Source organism: Caloenas nicobarica, chromosome 4 (assembly GCF_036013445.1).
Source record: "Caloenas nicobarica isolate bCalNic1 chromosome 4, bCalNic1.hap1, whole genome shotgun sequence".
Taxonomy (NCBI): domain Eukaryota; kingdom Metazoa; phylum Chordata; class Aves; order Columbiformes; family Columbidae; genus Caloenas; species Caloenas nicobarica.
Genome location: NC_088248.1, coordinates 23,906,592 through 23,925,202, shown reverse-complemented (window position 1 = coordinate 23,925,202; position 18,611 = coordinate 23,906,592). Strand labels below are relative to the sequence as shown.

Genomic DNA, 18,611 nt, shown 5'->3' with positions numbered 1-18,611 from the left:
TTAGTTTCCTTATTAGAAAGATGATTTACTGGTAAAATGTTTCACATCCTATTGCTGGATTTTACCACCACCTTTAGTCAAAAGACGATACCAATATTCAATGCAGATGCTTGTTTTACATAGTGCACACTTGGTTATGGGGCAACTAATTCAAAAATAGCTCACTCCAGTTAGCTTTCTACTGTAACTTTGAGCTCCCTACATTTCCTGGGATCTGCTGACAACTCTAGGCAGCTTAGGACAAGTAACAGGACTGTTAGTTTTTCTTTTTCCTTGGTCTGAATGAAAGCACTTTAAACAGTTAATGATGGCAAGATGCTCTGCCAGTGCACATTCTAGTCTGGATAGTCTTGCTTGGGTTATACCAGTGAACACAGATGTCTTGATGGCCTCTTCCCTTCTTACAGCCTTGTGGAGCTGACACAGATAACTGCAAAAGGAGGCCTTTTGAAAGGTTTGGGGAAATCTGGATTGTCCGTACTGGGAATGTTACATACTCCATAATCCAAACAAGGGGTCTTTTTCTTGGTCTGCATAAAACAGTCATCTGCCTGTAGTGTCTGGGCTCCTGTTTGCTTTCTTCATTGATAATGATGGTTGAAATTTCCTGCATGAGAAATGTTTAAGTTTTTGGTGAATAGTATTTTTATTGTGAGGAAAGAGAGTATTCAATTTCAATGTTGTATTTCTGGCTGTTTCACTGCAGCTTTGCAATGCAAGTAGGCAGGAAAAACATTTTTGGCTTTTCTGTAATGTACCAAAGCGACGGATAGTAAGGGAAAGGGTTGAGAAGTGAAACTTAGACAAAGGTTATTCTGTCTTTGGCATTTTAAGTTTTCTTCAGTAATTTTGGTGTTCCAAGGTAAGTTGGTACCGCAATTATCTTGCATCCCTGTTGGCTGGAAATATTGTGGATTTCACTGGAGGTCCCTACACTTAAGAGTGGCCTCAGTTAGGCATGTCAGCAGCTCAGCTGCAAGAGTCGAACTGGGTCACCCAGGGAGCGGAGATGAGATCGAAGCTGCTCTTGAGTCCAGATCAGTTGTACTGCCGTAGATCACATCCTCTTTCTGAGAGGCAAATATAACATGTTGAACTAAAGTTTTGTTAGAAAAATACTGTAATCTGTTATGCTTCCTGGCTCATTGGTGACACTCCTGCAGGTTATGTAAATAGGCACGAGGGAGAAAAATGTAAATGGGCAGAGAAGTGTTGAGACCGTTCAGGTGTTGAGCAGGCTATTCTGTTTTTTTCAGCACTGACACAAGTGATGATGTCAGAATTTGGTTTGCATGCTTTGTTAGATAATTAGTATCTAGTATCATGGTTTTACTGGGACTGTTTTAGTGCAAGAATTATATTAGATGTGTGGATGGAGACTCCTTTTTGTGTGTAGTCTTGCATGTGAAGTGAATTACCTCAACAACTAGCTAATCCATTTTGAGATAACTCTGTGGTACTGCACACAATTTTAACACATTTCTCCCTTTTAAATGTGATTCAGTAAATGATTTAATAATCAAATGAATGCTTAATCATGAAGAATAACTTACTAGAATTAAGTGACAATTTATTTTAAAATTCCCAGTAACCACTGCTGTTATGTTCAGGAGAGTAAGGCCTTGGGATGCTAGCAACATGGGAGGCTTCCTGGTATTGTCAGTTCATTGAGGGGAAACTTAACTGGGCAATTCTACTTCCTGTTCCCGTCCAGGAGATATTACACACATCATTCTGTACATGCAGTTCATGCCAGTGGGATGTTTTGGTCCAGCAGATAGTGAAGGAGTTGCTCTTAAAAACAGAAGTCCTGTTGGAGAATTTACTCTTGTATCTAGTCTTTCCTCAATTATGTCCAATCAGTCTTCTAGGGCTCTATGGATTTTTCATCTTGCAAGGAAACTCATGATTCCTTTTTTACGCTTCATTCATCAGATCTTTCCTCCCTGTATGATAATTCCAGCTATAAATATATCTTAGAGCATGCACTGGGAAAACCAGTACAGGAATTAATACTGCAGCAGGAAAACAAAAGCTTGTAATTTCTGTAGTAATACCCTTTCTTCACAAAGGGAGGTGGTATTTCATAGCAGTCCTTGTAAGTGGAATGACTTTTTCATGCATCTGTGTGTTTTTTTGTTTTTTTGTTTTTTTCCATTTTAGGTGTTTGGAAATGCTCCTCCCAGTACAATGACAGAAAAATTTTCTGACCTCCTGCAGTTTACCACTCAAGTGTCACGATTGATGGTGACTGAGATTCGACGGAGAGCATCAAATAAGTCCACAGGTATTGCACGGGGCACAAGTTTGGGCTTTGAGATGTGCATCATGAATTTCAGATCAGTCAGAACACTGAGCTGCCATCCGCAGCAACTGTGCAGGCTCAGAAATTGAAATCTTCACAGTGACAATGTATTGTCTTCTGTTTCTTTGGGCTGAAAGAGGAGGAGGCAGCTAGAGTTTTCCTCCCTGGGTTGTTGAGACATCTGAGTTCCACAAACATGACAACACATCAAAGAGAGAGGAGTGAGCTAAGTTGCATCACCTACTACTAGAAGATGACAGAGAACAAGCGTGTGGACAGCTGCTGTAGCTTGCCCAAGGTGCCTGTTTGTTGGTGTGTGGTGTCCCTTGGGTATGTTAATGTTCCAAAAACATGCATTTTAAATTAGATGTTGGCGTAGTAGCTAAAATGATGTGAAAGCACAGCAAGTCCCACATTAGGAGCAACACTGACAGCCCTAGCAAAATGTTAGTGGACTCCTCTTTTTCTCTGTTTATTAAATGTCAGGGTGAGATCTGGTTCTGTTGAACCCTGAATGTGTCAGAACCTGACCACTTATTGGGAGCTGCATAACTGAGGACAAGGCACCAAGAAGGCATGTTTCATTAGCCTTCCTCTTTGGCTTCCTCCTCTGAAGAGGATCACTTCCAAGCAGTATCAAGCTTTTGTCTCCCAGATAATTTTAAGATCTGTGCAGGCTTCTCAGTTTGGATTTGGTGGTAAATAAGAAAACAGTGAGCTGGAAAAGGCTGTGCAAATTATTACGCATGAAGTCAGGAGTCAGAAACTGTGCCAATTAAAATTTCTTTCCATTTTAAGTAGAGTGACTAACAGTGAAACATTCCAGATGGCTAAACAGATAGCATAGACTATCGTAGACAAAACCTGTTCTGCATATGTAAACAGGAGCAAAATGTCTTTTTTTGGGTATTTAGGGGAAATGATTGTCCAACAGCCATGCTGCCAGAATGGTGGTGTTCGTTTGACCTGTTTTTCTGGGGAACATCTGTTACGCCTGGTAGTCAGTTGGATTCAGCTAAGATTGGCCATTTTTGTGCGTTTATTACTGAAGCCATATTTCTGTTTGTTGCCTCAAGATAATCTGGTTGTCATGCTTGAAACCTCAGAAGTTGAAGGTAGATTTTATTGTTGGGTTTGGGAGATTTGCTTTTTTCCTACCCCACTCAGAAACTTAACCACAGTGACTTAACAGGCAGTTTGGTACTCTTGTAGACTTTAATATAATGACTACCTTTTAAAAAAAAAAAAAAAATTAAAAGGAAAGCATCCATTTTTCCTCTGTTATCAAGATTGCTGGTTTTTGGGTCATTAAGCCCTTTTTAGACCTCACATAAGACGACCTGGCAGGTCCGTGCACTGTATTTGCACTGTGACCAAGAGTTGCAGTTTGCTCTCCAGAAATGACCAATTAACAAGCTGTTAAAACTTATAGTTTTGCAGACAGTGTTGAACTCCGTGACATTGGAAACGAAAATAGAAATTCTTGACTTTTTAGAATGCACTTTATTCATAATGTGTTTTATGGATTGTCAGGGCTATTGCAATTTTTTTTTTTTTTTTTTTTTTAGGAACTTGCATTCTTTTTGTGTACCAAACAAAAAAATACAGCTTATCTTAATAGCTTTTAACAGGTATTTGTATCTCCTACCATGTTTTTAAAAGTGAAAAACTTCAGTAACAACTATGTGCAGGAGATGTCTCTGGTAATACCCAAGTGCAAATTCCTGACAGTGTGAAGTGCTTAATTAAGTCGACAAGATTGCTAACCTTGTTTTAGAGACAAGCTTTCCATACAAACATTATCAAAAGTCAACTTTAGATAGTTAAAGAAATGGAAGAGATTTTGTAAGAACTTTCTATCTATAAAGAGATAAATGCATTGACTGTAATTTACGTTTGGGAATGTGGTATGATTAGATCTTACGTGTTGGTGTGTTGTTCTCCTTCTACTCCCCCACCTCATAATGGAGCACAGGGCAATTTTTTCATCAGGCCTTTGAATATTTATGCTAATAGCTATGGGAGTGATGCCTGCCACCGTGAACGTGCTTCAGTTATTCTTGGCAGACTGTAGTAGTTTTCTCAGAACAGCATTTCATGATTCAGTAGTAATGTGCCAGCACCCTATCTTAAATAGTCTCTGAACCTTGCCATTGTACTTATGTGTTCAACTACATTTTCAACTGTCTTGTTTCTCTAGTATGTAACCTTGGAGTATGAAAAACGAAGAAGCTAAAATGGAGTTAGATTACCTTGTACGTTTAAGTCTTTGCTGTACAACAGTGATAATTTGCAGGTGACAGCAATGGCCCTATCTGCGGGGGTTATCACATGGTTTCCCTTGCCCTGGTATATCTAGTCTGTTTTAGAAGATGGTGGGCTCAGGGTTGAGATAGCTCTATACACTTGAGATTTGTAGTTGCCAAATTTTCCTCAATAAGTCCGATTTCATGTCTGAATTGATCAAAAGGTTGTGGTAATAATACACTAAAATATATGGTCAGATATCTATTTCTAGCATAGCCTCAGTTCTGAAATGAACCTTTCTATTGAGAGCAAGTGCATCTGGCTCAGGGCTGAAAGGCTTCTTAAAAAAGGGACAGGGATTGCTGGAACCTTGGTAGAATAAATGTAGTTGCTAATGGCTAATTTGGCTACCGATGCTGGGGAGAGAAAGCATCATCTGTTTTGCAAAAGACATACCCTGAATGCAGTTGGTTCCTCTGTGGTTTTGCAAATGCTTAACAACATGTCCTAGAATGTTTGGCACAACATCATAATTTGGACCCAGTGCAAAGATAAGCACATCGCAGGGACGGTTAGTTCAGGCAATCCCTCTGGTATGGACAGCAGGACTTGTGTGCCATTTTGAGGTGCATAGCTGGGTCAATGCCTGGTGGAGTGGTCCTCAAAGTCCCCCATGTGGAGGTGGCTGATGTGCAGAGCAGTGTGAGAACTCTGTCTGTGCCACAGGTGCCGTGAGCTGAATAGCCTGGGACCTTTTGGGTTATTATTTCAGTGCGTACCTGTACCTGTACATAAGAAAACCCAACTATTGAGTAATTTCACATTGGAAACTTAAAGGTAAGTACATAAAGCTGTCCTGTCTGGATCAAACACACACAGCTGAGCGGTAGGTTCTGGGCTGTGGTCACTAACAGACAAAAAGCAAGAAACAGGGCAAGAACAACGTACACCTTTTTCCTTCACTCTCACCAGCTGCTCACATTTCAGCATTTGAGCCTGTGCAGACCTGTAATTTGGTACCTCGTGGTAGTTATTCCATGTTTACTAAATTAATTTAACTCAGTCCTACATTGTCTGCATCTCAAGCACATCAGATGTGTAGATGTGGGGTTCTCAGAGACATGGTGTAGTGGCAGTGTGAGGTTAACAGTTGAACTTCATCATCTTGAGGGTCTTTTCCAACCAAAATGATTCTATGATTCTAAATGACATACGGACAGCTCCTGTTGTTTAATGCATTAGGATGTATAAGCATTTGGTTGACATAGTGAGGTTCAGAGCGATTCCCTTCAAGATGCACAATCCTACAACCTGAAAAGTCCTTTCCCAGTCAGAATATGAATAAGTGGTTGTGCGGGCAATCTGTGAAATCTGTGCAGAAGGGTGGAAAATTGAAGAAAGAGAAAGCAAAATGGTTCATCACAGTGCTGGAACATTTTAGCTGCCTTTCAAGGTCAATTTCAAAAGGTTTTTTAAGTTATTTCTTATGTATGCTGATCTGTGTACATCACTGTTATATGCACCTTTTAAATTCAATTTAGTTGCGTCTTGCTTTGTTGATTTCAGTCAGTGTTTCATTCCATATTTGCAACATTCTCTGTATGTATTTGTCTCAGTATTTACTATTTCATGCTGAACTTAATTATTGTTACCGTACCTTTAGACTGTTCAACTAATCCCTCCTACCTCCAGAAAAAAACCCCAAACAAACAATTCCTGTTTATACCTTGTCAATGTTGTGGGGTCCCCCTGCCTTTCTTTTTCTTCTAAATTTCATTGATTTACTCAAACTGTTTTCATCAGGGAAAATGCGTTCAATCTCTTCAGGCATTTCTCTAACAAACCTGCTGAAAGACTACAATTATCTCAGCTTCAAACCACTTCAGGAGACCAAATTGATAAACTTTCATCATCATAATATTTAACTGTTGCAGAAAACCGCATCAGTCGTTTGTATTTGGCCTCTGACAATAATGTCTGCCTTTATTTTGTTCTTTTCAACATTCCATTGATCTGCCAACTCTGCTTTTATTGTTCATTTTTATTGCAGTTAACCACTATTACATCAGCAGAACTAGCTTTATGTTTGTCTTAGACACGTAAGAGTTAAAGTTATTTGTTCAAGTGCATCTTGCATTTTGGATAAGTTACTGATTGTAGTTTAAGGAAGCTTATCTTCTACAAATAAGTAGGCTTTTGGGCTCCTCCCATAATGAAGTCTGAAGTTTTCCTGATAGTGTTTCTTGTAGTGTCTGCTTCTTTTTTAAGAATTGGAGATATTTCTCATTAAAATAAGCGAACTTAGGGGCTGCTTTCAGACTTTTTTTTGTATGTTAGTTAACTTCTATTGAGAAGAGCGTATGTTGGAAATGGTCTCGCATGCTGTGAGTACGTCTTATTTTTTTTCAGTAGAGATACTTTTTTTTAACCTGTCCTGTGGGTGACTTTGGTCTACAAGGTGATTCTGTTCTAAATTCACTGAGATTGCTCCAAAAGGGGAGCAGTGTCCTGTCAGCTGCTCATCAGGAGTCAGTTCTGCTCAACAACTACTGTATCTCGTTACTTTTGGTGAACCTTCCATTTGGTTTTTTTTGTGTTCTTTACTGGTTCTTATGCAAGGCAAGTGTAGTGCAATATAGTACCTTTCCAAGAGACCCTAGAAGGCCCATTCTGTTACCAGCTGGGTTAGGGAGGCTGAATGCTGGTGTAGTTGTTTATCTTTGGCCGAGCAGCTCTCTGTTTCAGCACGCTGCAAAGGCATCAGCCGGTTCGTATCCGCAGCTTGTGATGACAGCACCGTGCCAGTCCTGGTGATTGAAGGAAGACTTTTTGCTATCCCATTCTTGTTTGGCTTGATATTTCTCTATTACTGTCTGGGCAACTGGAAAGATTCGTATTTTCTAACTCTAGGTGTCCGACTGTGTTTCCGCGCTTTCCCCATGAGCAGTAGTAGAGACTTGTTGCAGGCTCCATCAGAGGAGGGATCCCTGACTTCAAGTTGCTCCCTTTGATTTATGCACAGATATTTTTTTCACTAATATTCCATAAGAATAAGCTAGATAAAAGTCTGATGACGCTATTATATGCTGTTGATGGTACTAGAACATCTAGCTAAAAAGCTTTGCATACTAAATTTATGCTTACTGCAGTTGCTAGAGGCAATAATGTTGCTTGTAATGCTGTGCTGCTTTTTGCTAGAAATCTGAATGGGTCTTATCCTCTTGCTTTCCATCTGCTGCTTTTCTGAAGTCCAGGACACAAAGCACTCATGTTATCTCTTATATATGAAACAACAACTGGTGTTTTATTCTACCAAGCCTCTATACCGTACATACTGAATCCATGTATTAACCATGTAATTGTGGTCATACTTATGCGTATATGTTTGCATGGTCGTCAAGATACGTGCACATCTATATTATTTTATAGGTTTTTCTCTCTGCTCCTTTGCTGGTTTTACTAGCTGTAATATCCCAATCCTAGATTTAGTGGTTTGTTCTGCAGATGTTGAAGGGCTAAGGACATCTGGGTGGGGCATATAGAAGATGTTACATGAAAAAGATTACTTCAGCACTTCAAAACCAGGGAAAAAATACAAGAAATAAATTAAGACTAGTGCTGATGGTAGAAATTAATCTTAAATGATAGTGCTATCAAATTTGCTCAGAGCAGATGACAAGAGAACTTCTTCCTGCACTTAAAATGCTGTCTGTGTTTTAGGTAGTGCTTAATTAAGACTGACAGTTTTGAAACTGCTATTTATAGTGTTCAACTGCTATGCCATTTAGGATGCCAACAGCATGACAACTTTTTCAGAAGCGTGTACTTAACCCCTGAGTCTCACTTTCAAAAATGACTCAGAGAGACCCTGTTCCACTAGCAGCTTTTGGAGACTATGCCTGAAGGAGGCTGCGCACCCCCAGTTCTGTACCAGTCATACCTGCTTACAGACACTGATTGCCCATCTCTGTCTGCAGTCAGAAAAGGTACAGGTGTGCTGAATCACACCTAACCTGGGCTGGTGGGCGTTGTAGAAGCAGCACCTGCTTTAGATGTGCTCGATGCTCAGAATTAAGGAAAGTGGCTTCTGCCAGGAATTCTGGCATTTTGCATATGCTTTTAGTGTAGGAACTATGGCTGTTGCGAGGCTGTGGTGCATTCTAAGTTGGTCTGATCATACACCCAACTGTCTGGCCAATGTTTTGCACCACTGGTTTTGGAAAACAAAATTCCTACCCTGTACTTGAGGTCAGCATGTTGGAAGTTACTGCATGTCTGCATTTGTGTGTGTGTGTGTGTGTGTTAAAAATTGCTTTACCTTTCACCTTGGTGTGTCAAGCTTTGTTTTATCTCGGTCACTCTCATGCAGGGATTTCATAGATGCCTTCCTTTAAATTCAGCACCAGAACTGTAGAAGCCAGTGGTTTGTACAAAAATGTGTTACACAAATAAGGCTGCAAAACAAAAACATGGGGAAATAGCCACTACACAAATGAACCAAATCAGGATTTTTGCCTTAAATCTGTCTCTCTTTATTTTTTCCTAGGATTGGGCCTCTAAAGGTGTTTCTGGGCTTTAGGGAAAAATACATTCTCTTTGCCCTAGGAAGGAATGAAACTGATCCCAGCATGGGTGACATGAAACCTCTCCGAGTGAGACATGAAATAGACTTTCTTCTGTGTGAGACAAAACCATAGAATAATTCAGGTCAAAAGAGACCTCAGGAGGTTTCATGTCTGGACCACCTGTGGACCTGTGGGCTGGAACCAGGTTCCACAGGGCTTGATCCTGTTGTGTGTTGAAAGCCTCCAAGGCCAGACACAGCACAGCCTCTCTGGGCCCCATTCCCGTGCTTCTTTGTCACTGGGATGGGGGGAAATATCGTCTTATACACCGTTTGAACCTCTCTTGATTTGAGCCTGTTGTTTCTCGCTCTCCAGCCTTGCAGTGCTGTGAGGAGCTCAGCCCTGACTTCTTGATAGCTCCCCACACTGGGGCTGCTGTTTGGTGCCCCCAAGGTTGTTGCCTCTCCTGGCTGAGCAAAGCCCTGGTTCCTCAACCTCTCCTCACAGGGTGTGTGCTCCAGCCCCCAAACATCTGGAGGTCCCTCCGCTGAACTCCTTGGTGATCATTGTCATCTGTGTATTGGGCTGGGACCGAAACTGGACACAGCATTCCAGATGTGATCTAATGAGTGCTGTGCTGAGGAGGGTAATCGCTTCTTTTCATCTACCAGCTGTTCTCCTGCTGATAAGTGTTTCTTCACACCTTGGTTTTTGATATATTGATTCACTGGTACACGTAGTGGCTGATGGCTTGGGCTCTGTATGGTGGTAGTCTCCCTCGGGAAAAGTTAATGTTAGGAACGTAAAGCAAACAACTGTAGACATCTTCCAGGATCAGCTGCTTTGTAGGCTAAATAGTCCAGCTCAGTTTACAGTCGGGTGCTCCAGAAAATTATCTTTTTGATGTAGTCAGTGCTAGGAGTTTGATAAGTACTTTGCCATAGAAAATGTGTTTACCTTAGAACAGACTCCTTCACAGGTATATGTTGGGGAATCTTGACAGCAGATGAAGCATGCAAACAAAGATTAAAATTGGAGTTTTCTTCAGTTGCTGATTTATTCTTCTGTGAGTAGTTCCTTTGTGATTCCTTTTTTTAGCAATGTTATCCACCTTCCTTTTCTGTCCTAGTTGACACCAAAATCATTGAAGGTGATTGATATGCAGTTATTAATGAGAAAATGGTTTGAGATTTCCCTAAAGGAAATTGGACAGTCATCATGGCTGTCGTTATAGATTCCTTAACGTAAGTGTGTGTTCAGACAGCAGTAAGATGGGATTGCATTTTCTGTTCATTTATTTATTGAGGCTGATAATTTGTTTACTGGGCTGAATATTTGTGTTTGGCTCTGACTGATACAGAATAGCATCTGATTCCAGAAGTAGTCCCTGGATCATAAGGATTAGCCTTAAGTTGTTAGCATTTTCATTTTCCAAAAAATAGAGGATGGGGATGTAGTAATTGCTAGTCTTAGTCTTAATTTTACCTTTTGGTCTTGTTTTATATTCCTTTTGTCTTTCTGCACCTCCCTCCAGTATTTTCCTGTTATCCTCCATACCGTTGTTTCAGTGCAGTGCTTTTTTTTCAGAAATTGAATATCAGCTTTTCCCACTGAGGCCACTAAGTGATGGTGAATTCATTTCTCCAGAAAAGAGTATATTGTGTTTAATAAGCTGTAATACTCAGACAAAAGTTGTTGCATGTTACCGAAATCTGGCTGCTGGTGTAAAAGATGATACATGGCCTAAAAACGTACTTTTTGCAGCCTTGCTAGAGTCAAAACCAAGTGCGTGTGGAAGACTGGAATGTTTGTCTGGGGAGTGCAGGCCTGAGCCTAGTCCTTCTTTCAAGTAGTGCTGCAGAGATGAATTCATGCTCAGCGCTCAGGACTGTTGAGAAGACATGTTCCCTTCTGCAGACTATCGGATTGAATTCTTATTGTTGTTTGTTTTGTTTTTTTTTTTTTTAACTGCCCCCCTACAGAGGCTGCAAGTCGTGCCATAGTCCAGTTTCTGGAGGTCAATCAAAGTGAAGAAGCAAGTAGAGGTTGGATGCTGCTCACCACAATCAATTTGCTAGCTTCATCAGGACAGGTTAGTCTTAAACAGTAAAGCTAACAATAAGTCGTGGGGCGGTAGAGAAAAAAACAATAAAATAATGAACTGCATGAACGAGCATTAAAAGATGTTGTAACTATATCCTGCTTTCTGTGCTAAGATCCTTTTTCTCTTATACTGCCACAGAACTCCTGCTTTTAGCTCCCTGTGGTTTCAGTTGCCTAAAAATCATTGGTTTGGAACTTTTAATTTATAACGGTCTTTTGAATTATGCGTGCAGCTTTTATTGTTCCCCAAATGCTTCTCTTGCACGCTGCTGCTTTGTGTCCTGTAAGATGCATGTCACATACAGCACCTCAGTCACTTGGTCTTTGACCTTGGGCTCCCCATTCAAGGAGGGCAGCAGCAGTTGCGAAAAGCAAAGCCAGCAGCAACGATGAGTGACGAGCGGGTGGTATCGTGAGTCTTCTGCTGCCTCTGCTTTTGATTCTGCCTCCCCATCAGAGAGACGATCTCTGACAGTGTAGTGGACAGCTGTGTGGTTTGTTCTTTCTGCTCTAATCTGCCTTTGTAATGCAGCACATCATCTTATCTGTGTTTAGTACCGTCACCAGCCTTCACCTTTATTTGTCTTCCCACTGATGCTTTCATGTTTTTTACTTCCTTGTCCCTTAGGTTTGCTTATACCTTCTTGCCAAGTGGGTGCATAAATTGAATACTCCTCCCACTCCCATTTCTACTGCTGCAAAGAACAGATTGTTAATGAGGGCTTGCCTGAAGGTCATGTAATTAACTTGTGAGCTTCTGTTGGTAGAGGCTGTCAGTTTTTGTTTCTGTCCTGTGTGGTGACTTCTCTGAACTGTGGCTGTTAGATGCTGTTGCCATGCATATAAATAAATTATGATCCTACTTTTAATGTTTAGGTAGGCATTCAAGGATAGATAGTGAATCTGTATTGCCCTGTGGACACCTCACCAAAGGTGTGAGAAAAAACAGCATTTAAGTCAACTGCATTACAGGAGTGTGACTTTTTTAATATAGTAACATGCTGAACTCTGTTTTTTTTTTCCTGTTTTTTGTTTTTTTTCCCCCAGAAAACTGTGGACTGCATGACTACAATGTCAGTGCCTTCCACACTTGTTAAATGTCTGTATCTGTTTTTTGACCTTCCACATGTGCCTGAGGTAGTTGGAGGAGCGCAGAATGAACTACCTCTCGCAGAGCGCCGAGCGCTACTACAGAAAGTCTTTGTACAGGTAAGAAAGGTAAAATAGGTCATGGAATCTGCAAGAGGAATGGAAATGTTCTGTGTGAGAAATGTCCAGAAACTTCTCATTTGAATCAGGTTTTCCATTTCCTTGATGTTTCACAAACTAATGGCTCAGAGTAAGTTGGATTTTCCTGCAAGCAGAGCTGAGGATAAATCCCCACTCCTGTGATTTTTGTCCTTGGCAAAAATCTCCTCCACAAAAATGCATGCAGTTCTACCACAGAGCTGCTTTAAAGGAGCGACATGTTGAATATTATCCTGTTTTAATCTTACTGGTTCTAGTCTTTGGTACATTTGGCCATTACTGATTGAAACAGACACAGTAAAAAACATTAGTATTGATGATAATCTATGAATTAATTTAACATGTTATTTTTCCTTTAATTATGGAAATAGACCGTGAATATTGAAACAAACTGTTTACATATGGGAATGAACCATCTGAGCTTGTGGCTACTATTACAGTTGGCCCCCACATTTAATAGGCAAACCGGGGATTCTATCTGACCTGCTTCTGCTTTCTGAAGATTCAATTAGAGATCTCACAAAGGAATTCCTGTACCTTCTCCTGATGAAACTTTTATAGGGAGCTGACAGTTACTGTTAGAAAGGGGTTTGATGGTCATGCTACCGGTTTCCACGTACAAATTGGACGCATCTCTGTGTAGGGTTATTGTTATCAGTAATCATGTCCTTCAGGGATTTGATTGCAGTGCTGAGGTTTGTAAGTATAACATTTGAGAGGCATTTTGATACCTGCACTACAAAAATAAAGCTGAGTGCCTTATTCTCACAACTACTAGCCACAATGCCTGCCCTGTAACACTCACTATTATGAGAACTGCTTGTTCTTCTTTTTCTTTTTTTTTTTTTTGTCTTGGTACTCTAGGCTGTCTTCCAAAGCAGAAATCACAATGTGCTGTAAACTTTCTTTCAGAAATTGCTTTGCTGTGTTTCAGTCAGCAGAGTTAATAAATGATCAATGTTGACACATGGAGTACCCCCCAAGATGCTACTGCTCGGCTCTTTTCTGGCCCTCTTCAAAGGCTGTAAAGTGCTCTCAGATGAGCTGGCTGGAAAGGGTGAGGTTCCAGAAAGCTCCCAGGCTGTGCTTTGACTTAGCTTCCAAACCTCCTCCTCTGCTTGCAGGTAGCCTTACAAAGTCTTCCTGCAGTTTTGAGAGAGAACTACACAAGACACAAAATGGACATCAGATGTCCTCAAAACATGCAGAAAAGGGAGTGCAACACAGTAACTTTGGCCATGTTTTGTCTTATTTAAGGTAACCTGGAAGTTCAGACCCAGGTGCCAGTCACATCCAGGTAGGTCTGTAGTGTTGCTGTAGCCTTTCCTGCCACACTGTTTGGCCCATTTTCGTTTGGCCAAGACGGTACAAATGCTGCCGACAACCCACCAATAGCTGCCTTCCTGCATTAGGAAGGGATACAACAGTTTGCATCGCGGAGCCTCTGCCCCACTGCAGCATTTAAACTTGTAAATGAGGTAATGGGCAGATTCTCCAGAACTGAATAACCTGTATCCATGCAAGTATGTTGTGTCAGCTTGAGAGATTTAAACTCTGCTGCTAATCTTTTGCTAGTAATTTTAAACTGAACTGGGACTTGAAATCACCGGGTGTTGAATAACCTTGTCTTCCATTCAAATTACTTGGACAACATGCAAAGGGAAAACAGTGCATTGCCTTTTTCGTGTATGCTAAATGGAAGAATCTTTCACCCTCTACAAAGTCTAGACAAAAGTAGCAATGATCAGGATCATTAATGCTAGATGTTTAATGACTTACCGTTTCAGATCCTAGTAAAATTGTGCAGTTTTGTGTCCCCGGCGGAAGAACTGGCTCAAAAGGATGATCTTCAGCTTCTCTTCAGTGCAATAACCTCATGGTGCCCTCCTTATAATCTGCCTTGGAGGAAGAGTGCAGGGGAAGTACTAATGACCATATCTCGTCATGGCCTTAGTGTCAATGTAGTGAAGTACATTCATGGTATGTGTCTTTATTCAATTTATTTTTTTCTGTTTTTCTTTCATAGTTTTCTTAGTTAAAGAAATGGGCACAAAAATAGTAGATCAAGGAAAGCTTACATTTTGTTGGGGTTTTGGTGGGGTTTTTTTTTGGGGGGGGACATGTAGGTATTTACATAGAGGTAAAATTTCAGAGCACTTGTGTAGTGAGAGAGGTGTTTGTAGCTGAGTCTGCCTCATCCATATATCAAGTTAACACTGGACAGTTTCCTCTAATGTTTTGGTGTAGAGTTTGTGTGAACCAAAAGGAAAGGCTTTCGGCAACTTTAGTAACTGCCTGTATTGAAAAGTAGTCACTGGGAAGATGCGCAGCTTTGTCGTTTGTGCTGCAAGCATTAATTCTTAATGAGAGTTAGTTGTTTTCTGTCCCGTGTTTGAATTAGTAGCAGCAGCCCCTTGCCAAGGCGCGAGGTGAGCTAGCAGTGCCCTGTTTACAGCTGCCGGTTTGGGTACCACCCTAGCTGGCAATAAAAGTATAGAGACATCTGAGGAAGCTGCAGGAAGAGGAACCGGCTCCATGTGTTCTGCTGACGCAGTTTGAGCTATTAGAAGCCCATGAAAGCTGCTGCCTCGTAGTAAACAGTGGTGCCTTACGCAAACCAGGGAGAGCTAATTTGAGTGTGCTGTGAGAAGGTTCTTTCGCCCAAACATCTTGCTTGTGCAGGAAGAGGCTGGGTCAGAACGTTATACTGCAAATCAGTGGTGGCTGTACTCTCCATTACCCAGGGTATTGGGGACTGCAATACCCTGATAACAGCAAAACTTGGGAAATGCTGGAGGGAGCATGGTGTGTGGGCACAGAAACGCTTGAGCGCAGACCTCCAAGTGCTTGTTGATGGCACGCTGGAGCAGCCAGCTGGCCTCCTCCTCTGTGGTCCAGCTCAGCTTCCCTGCAGGGTCCCCACCCCAAGGATATTGTCTCTAGGGCCTGAGACAAATAGTATCCTGACTGTTTCAGTCATGGGAACTGTAGGGTACAGGGGTAGCTGGTTACAGATTTTGGTAGCTAATACAGGAGGTGCTTTATTCATTGTGTACCTTTACAAGGGACTGGCCATGGTGTGCTTAGCAAGGGCACCTGCCAAGCTGGTTCATGACAAAGAATATCAAGAAGGTGGTGAGATGAAAATTACTATTGGAGATGATGTTAGTGGCCCGGGAGCAGTGTTGCATATGAAATACCAGTTTTGTATTAATTTAAAACTGCATGGGTGTTTAGGTATATGTAGGGCTTGAGATAGGAAATTTGGTAAAATACATTTCTAATATTACATTTAGGATTTTTAGACTGTAGGACTATCTAGAAACATTTGTAGTTTTTAAATTGGAGCAATTGCTCAAGTGCACAAACATCCTCATCACACATTTTAGCAGTCTACACCTACTGGGAAAAAAGAAACTCAAGATTTCCCCACACCCTGGAAAACGTGTAGTTGCAAGGCTCCACAAAACCGTTTTGGCAGTTTATGAAACACATCACCCTGATCCCACATACTTCACGAAAATTTCTGTCTGTTTTCTCTTGTGCTAACAGCATGCTTCTGATTCTCATCAGAAAGACGTGAACATACAGTATCCCTTGGAAGCACAGAGTAGTCATCAGTTGAGTATTTTCAGAAAGGACTTCAAAGGTGATAGTCATTTTGCCTGCATCTGTAACAGCCTTTCGATGGGCTTCTGATGAGTGAGGAAGGTCTCTGTGTACATGTGAAAACATTATGAAACTCAACAAAGAAAACAACTGAGTTTTGACTGTGTCATTTGGCATATTGCAGCCACTACCATCATTGCTTCTCAATGGGCTTGATCCACAGATGAGCGAGGTTGGCATATCAAAAGATATTCTAGGTTCTTCTAAATTTAAAGAAATGAAATAAAAGAAAACCAGTCAGCATTGCCTCTTGCTAGTTGATAAAAAAATGAAACAGACTTAAGATAAAACAACATCTGTCAAGAGGCTTATCTCATATTCAAGAAAAAAGTTAAGGCTTTTTATCATATGCAAAGCAATATCCTTTCACTCTCTCATGCTTTGATTTGATCTTCTGGGAAATTTTGTTATCAGTCTAGCTAGAAAGATTTGCACTTGTCTTGTGAATGCTGTGAAGTTAAAATGGCAGAAAATTGAATGAGTGTCTTTGAAATAGTAGTGTGAACTAAAATCTGACTGTAGATTTGGGAAAGCTGTTTGGAACTGACCAGTGAACTGATGGAGTGTGAGAGGTTATACAGAACAAAGCATGATGTCTCTCTTTGATCAGGATTTATCGAGCAAGCAAATATACCAGCCAAAGAAATGCTAACCAGAGTAGCAATAAGAAGACATGGTGTCAAGGATTATGTGTAGGGTTTTATCTACAATCAATGACAGTTGAAGTCAGTGCTTTGTATAACTTTGTGTTTTAAAAGAAAAAAAGATGATTTAGAATTATTTACAGTTGCCATATTTGTCTTTTTATTCTGCTGAGTTACTTGGCCAGACTTTTTAGGTAAAACCCAGTATTTGCACAGTCTCCTCCTTATGAGGGTGAAGATTATAAAAGGGAGGAAGGGGTTGGCAAAAAGAGGTTAGGGTTCAGATCCGAAGCCACGTGAGAATACCGCTCGTCTCCAAGTGCTCTGTGATATTAAATGTTATGTGATAAGAGGTAGCTAACTAAGTTACCTTATTGCCTTGTTTCTTGTACTAGTTATGCTTCTTGCTGTAATTAATGTCAGTAAAATCCTAAATTTCTTAATTGCAATTCTTTTCAGAAAAAGAATGTTTGTCCACGTGTGTTCAGAACATGCAGCAGTCTGATGACCTTTCTCCCCTAGAAATAGTTGAGATGTTTGCTGGACTTTCTTGTTTTCTCAAAGACTCCAGTGACGTATCACAAACGTTGTTGGATGATTTTAGGATATGGCAAGGATACAACTTCCTCTGTGACCTCCTCCTCAGGTATGCAAACGTGCTTGAAGGAATGCAGACAGATAGTTGTGAGCTTTTTCTCAAAAAAGATTTCTTAGTAAAGAATAGATGAATGGGTTTTGAACAAATACATGATTATAGGTTGCTATAAAATGTGTTAGGACCAAAATATGAAGTTACGTGCTTCTCTCCATTTATGAAACTACATTTTTTAATGTTTTCTTCATTGATACTGGTTTTATTACTGAATGTTTCTGTATGCACTAAGAAAGCAGATGCTTAAAAAAACAACTGTTAATAAAAATTTACAAGAGTTCAAAAAGTAAAATTTTGACTGCAACTAGTGATTTTGGCTTGGTTGGGGTTTGCTTCATTTTTGTTTTAACATACTATTGCACTGAAGAATCACGTATGTAAATGTGCTGCATGCTACTTAGTATTGGAGACATGGTTTTGTACATAAGTTGTACCAGAGAGCTGGAGAGGACTCTTATGTTACTAGGGTATCAGTCTATAGAAGTAATTTTTTAAAAATTTATGTGTGGTTTTTGTTTATGTGGTTTTTGTTGTTGGTTGGTTGGTGGGGTTTTGTTGGTTTGTTTGTTTAAATTAAATGTACTTCTAACTTGCTAATGCATCACAAAATATGGTAATAGAAATGTCTGCCCAAACAAAACTTGGATGTATGATCCATACATGACTTTATTTCTTTCCATGAAAGAAACTTCATTCTTTTCTTTCTCAGTCGGCAAATTAGTGTCTGCTGCATCATTTGCGTAAAATCTATGGTCAATCTGTGTTGCTTTTTTTGGATATTGTAATAAGTTCTGAAGAAGCATGCTTAGTTGTTGCAGTAGATACATGGTTTACAAATCCAAGACAGAAACTGGGAAATTATGTCTATGAGGGTACGCTTTATGAAGTACACTGGAGTCAAAGATGCTTCGAAACAGAGCTGTAATGGCCATTAATGAGAACTGTTAATGTTATTATTTCCCTCTTTCAAGCCATTCATTTTGGGTGCTAGGATGCTAGGTTTTGGCACCCAAATATTTGAACTAAATTTTCTGCTATAGTTTTTGGGGTGGGGATTTTTTGCCTGTTTTAAATGGACACTAGACATAGTCATGGCATTTGAAATTCTGAGTCACAGTTAAAATTATTCATAAGTTGTCTTCTGTGCCAAAAATGCTAAAACACCTGTTAAAGGATTG

General features: G+C 40.3%; 1 protein-coding gene across 5 annotated transcripts in view; it reads left to right on the top strand.

Annotated features, from left to right (window-relative positions):
* WDFY3 (WD repeat and FYVE domain containing 3) overlaps positions 1-18,611 on the top strand; it is a 173,097-nt gene that overhangs the window by 57,354 nt on the left and 97,132 nt on the right. For all 5 annotated transcript variants that reach the window (XM_065634847.1, XM_065634846.1, XM_065634845.1 and 2 more), the window contains 5 exons: positions 2,164-2,287; positions 11,100-11,209; positions 12,268-12,429; positions 14,256-14,448; positions 17,241-17,427. In XM_065634847.1, coding sequence (XP_065490919.1) covers positions 2,164-2,287; positions 11,100-11,209; positions 12,268-12,429; positions 14,256-14,448; positions 17,241-17,427 — 776 coding nt within the window. The remainder of the gene's footprint in view (positions 1-2,163; positions 2,288-11,099; positions 11,210-12,267; positions 12,430-14,255; positions 14,449-17,240; positions 17,428-18,611) is intronic.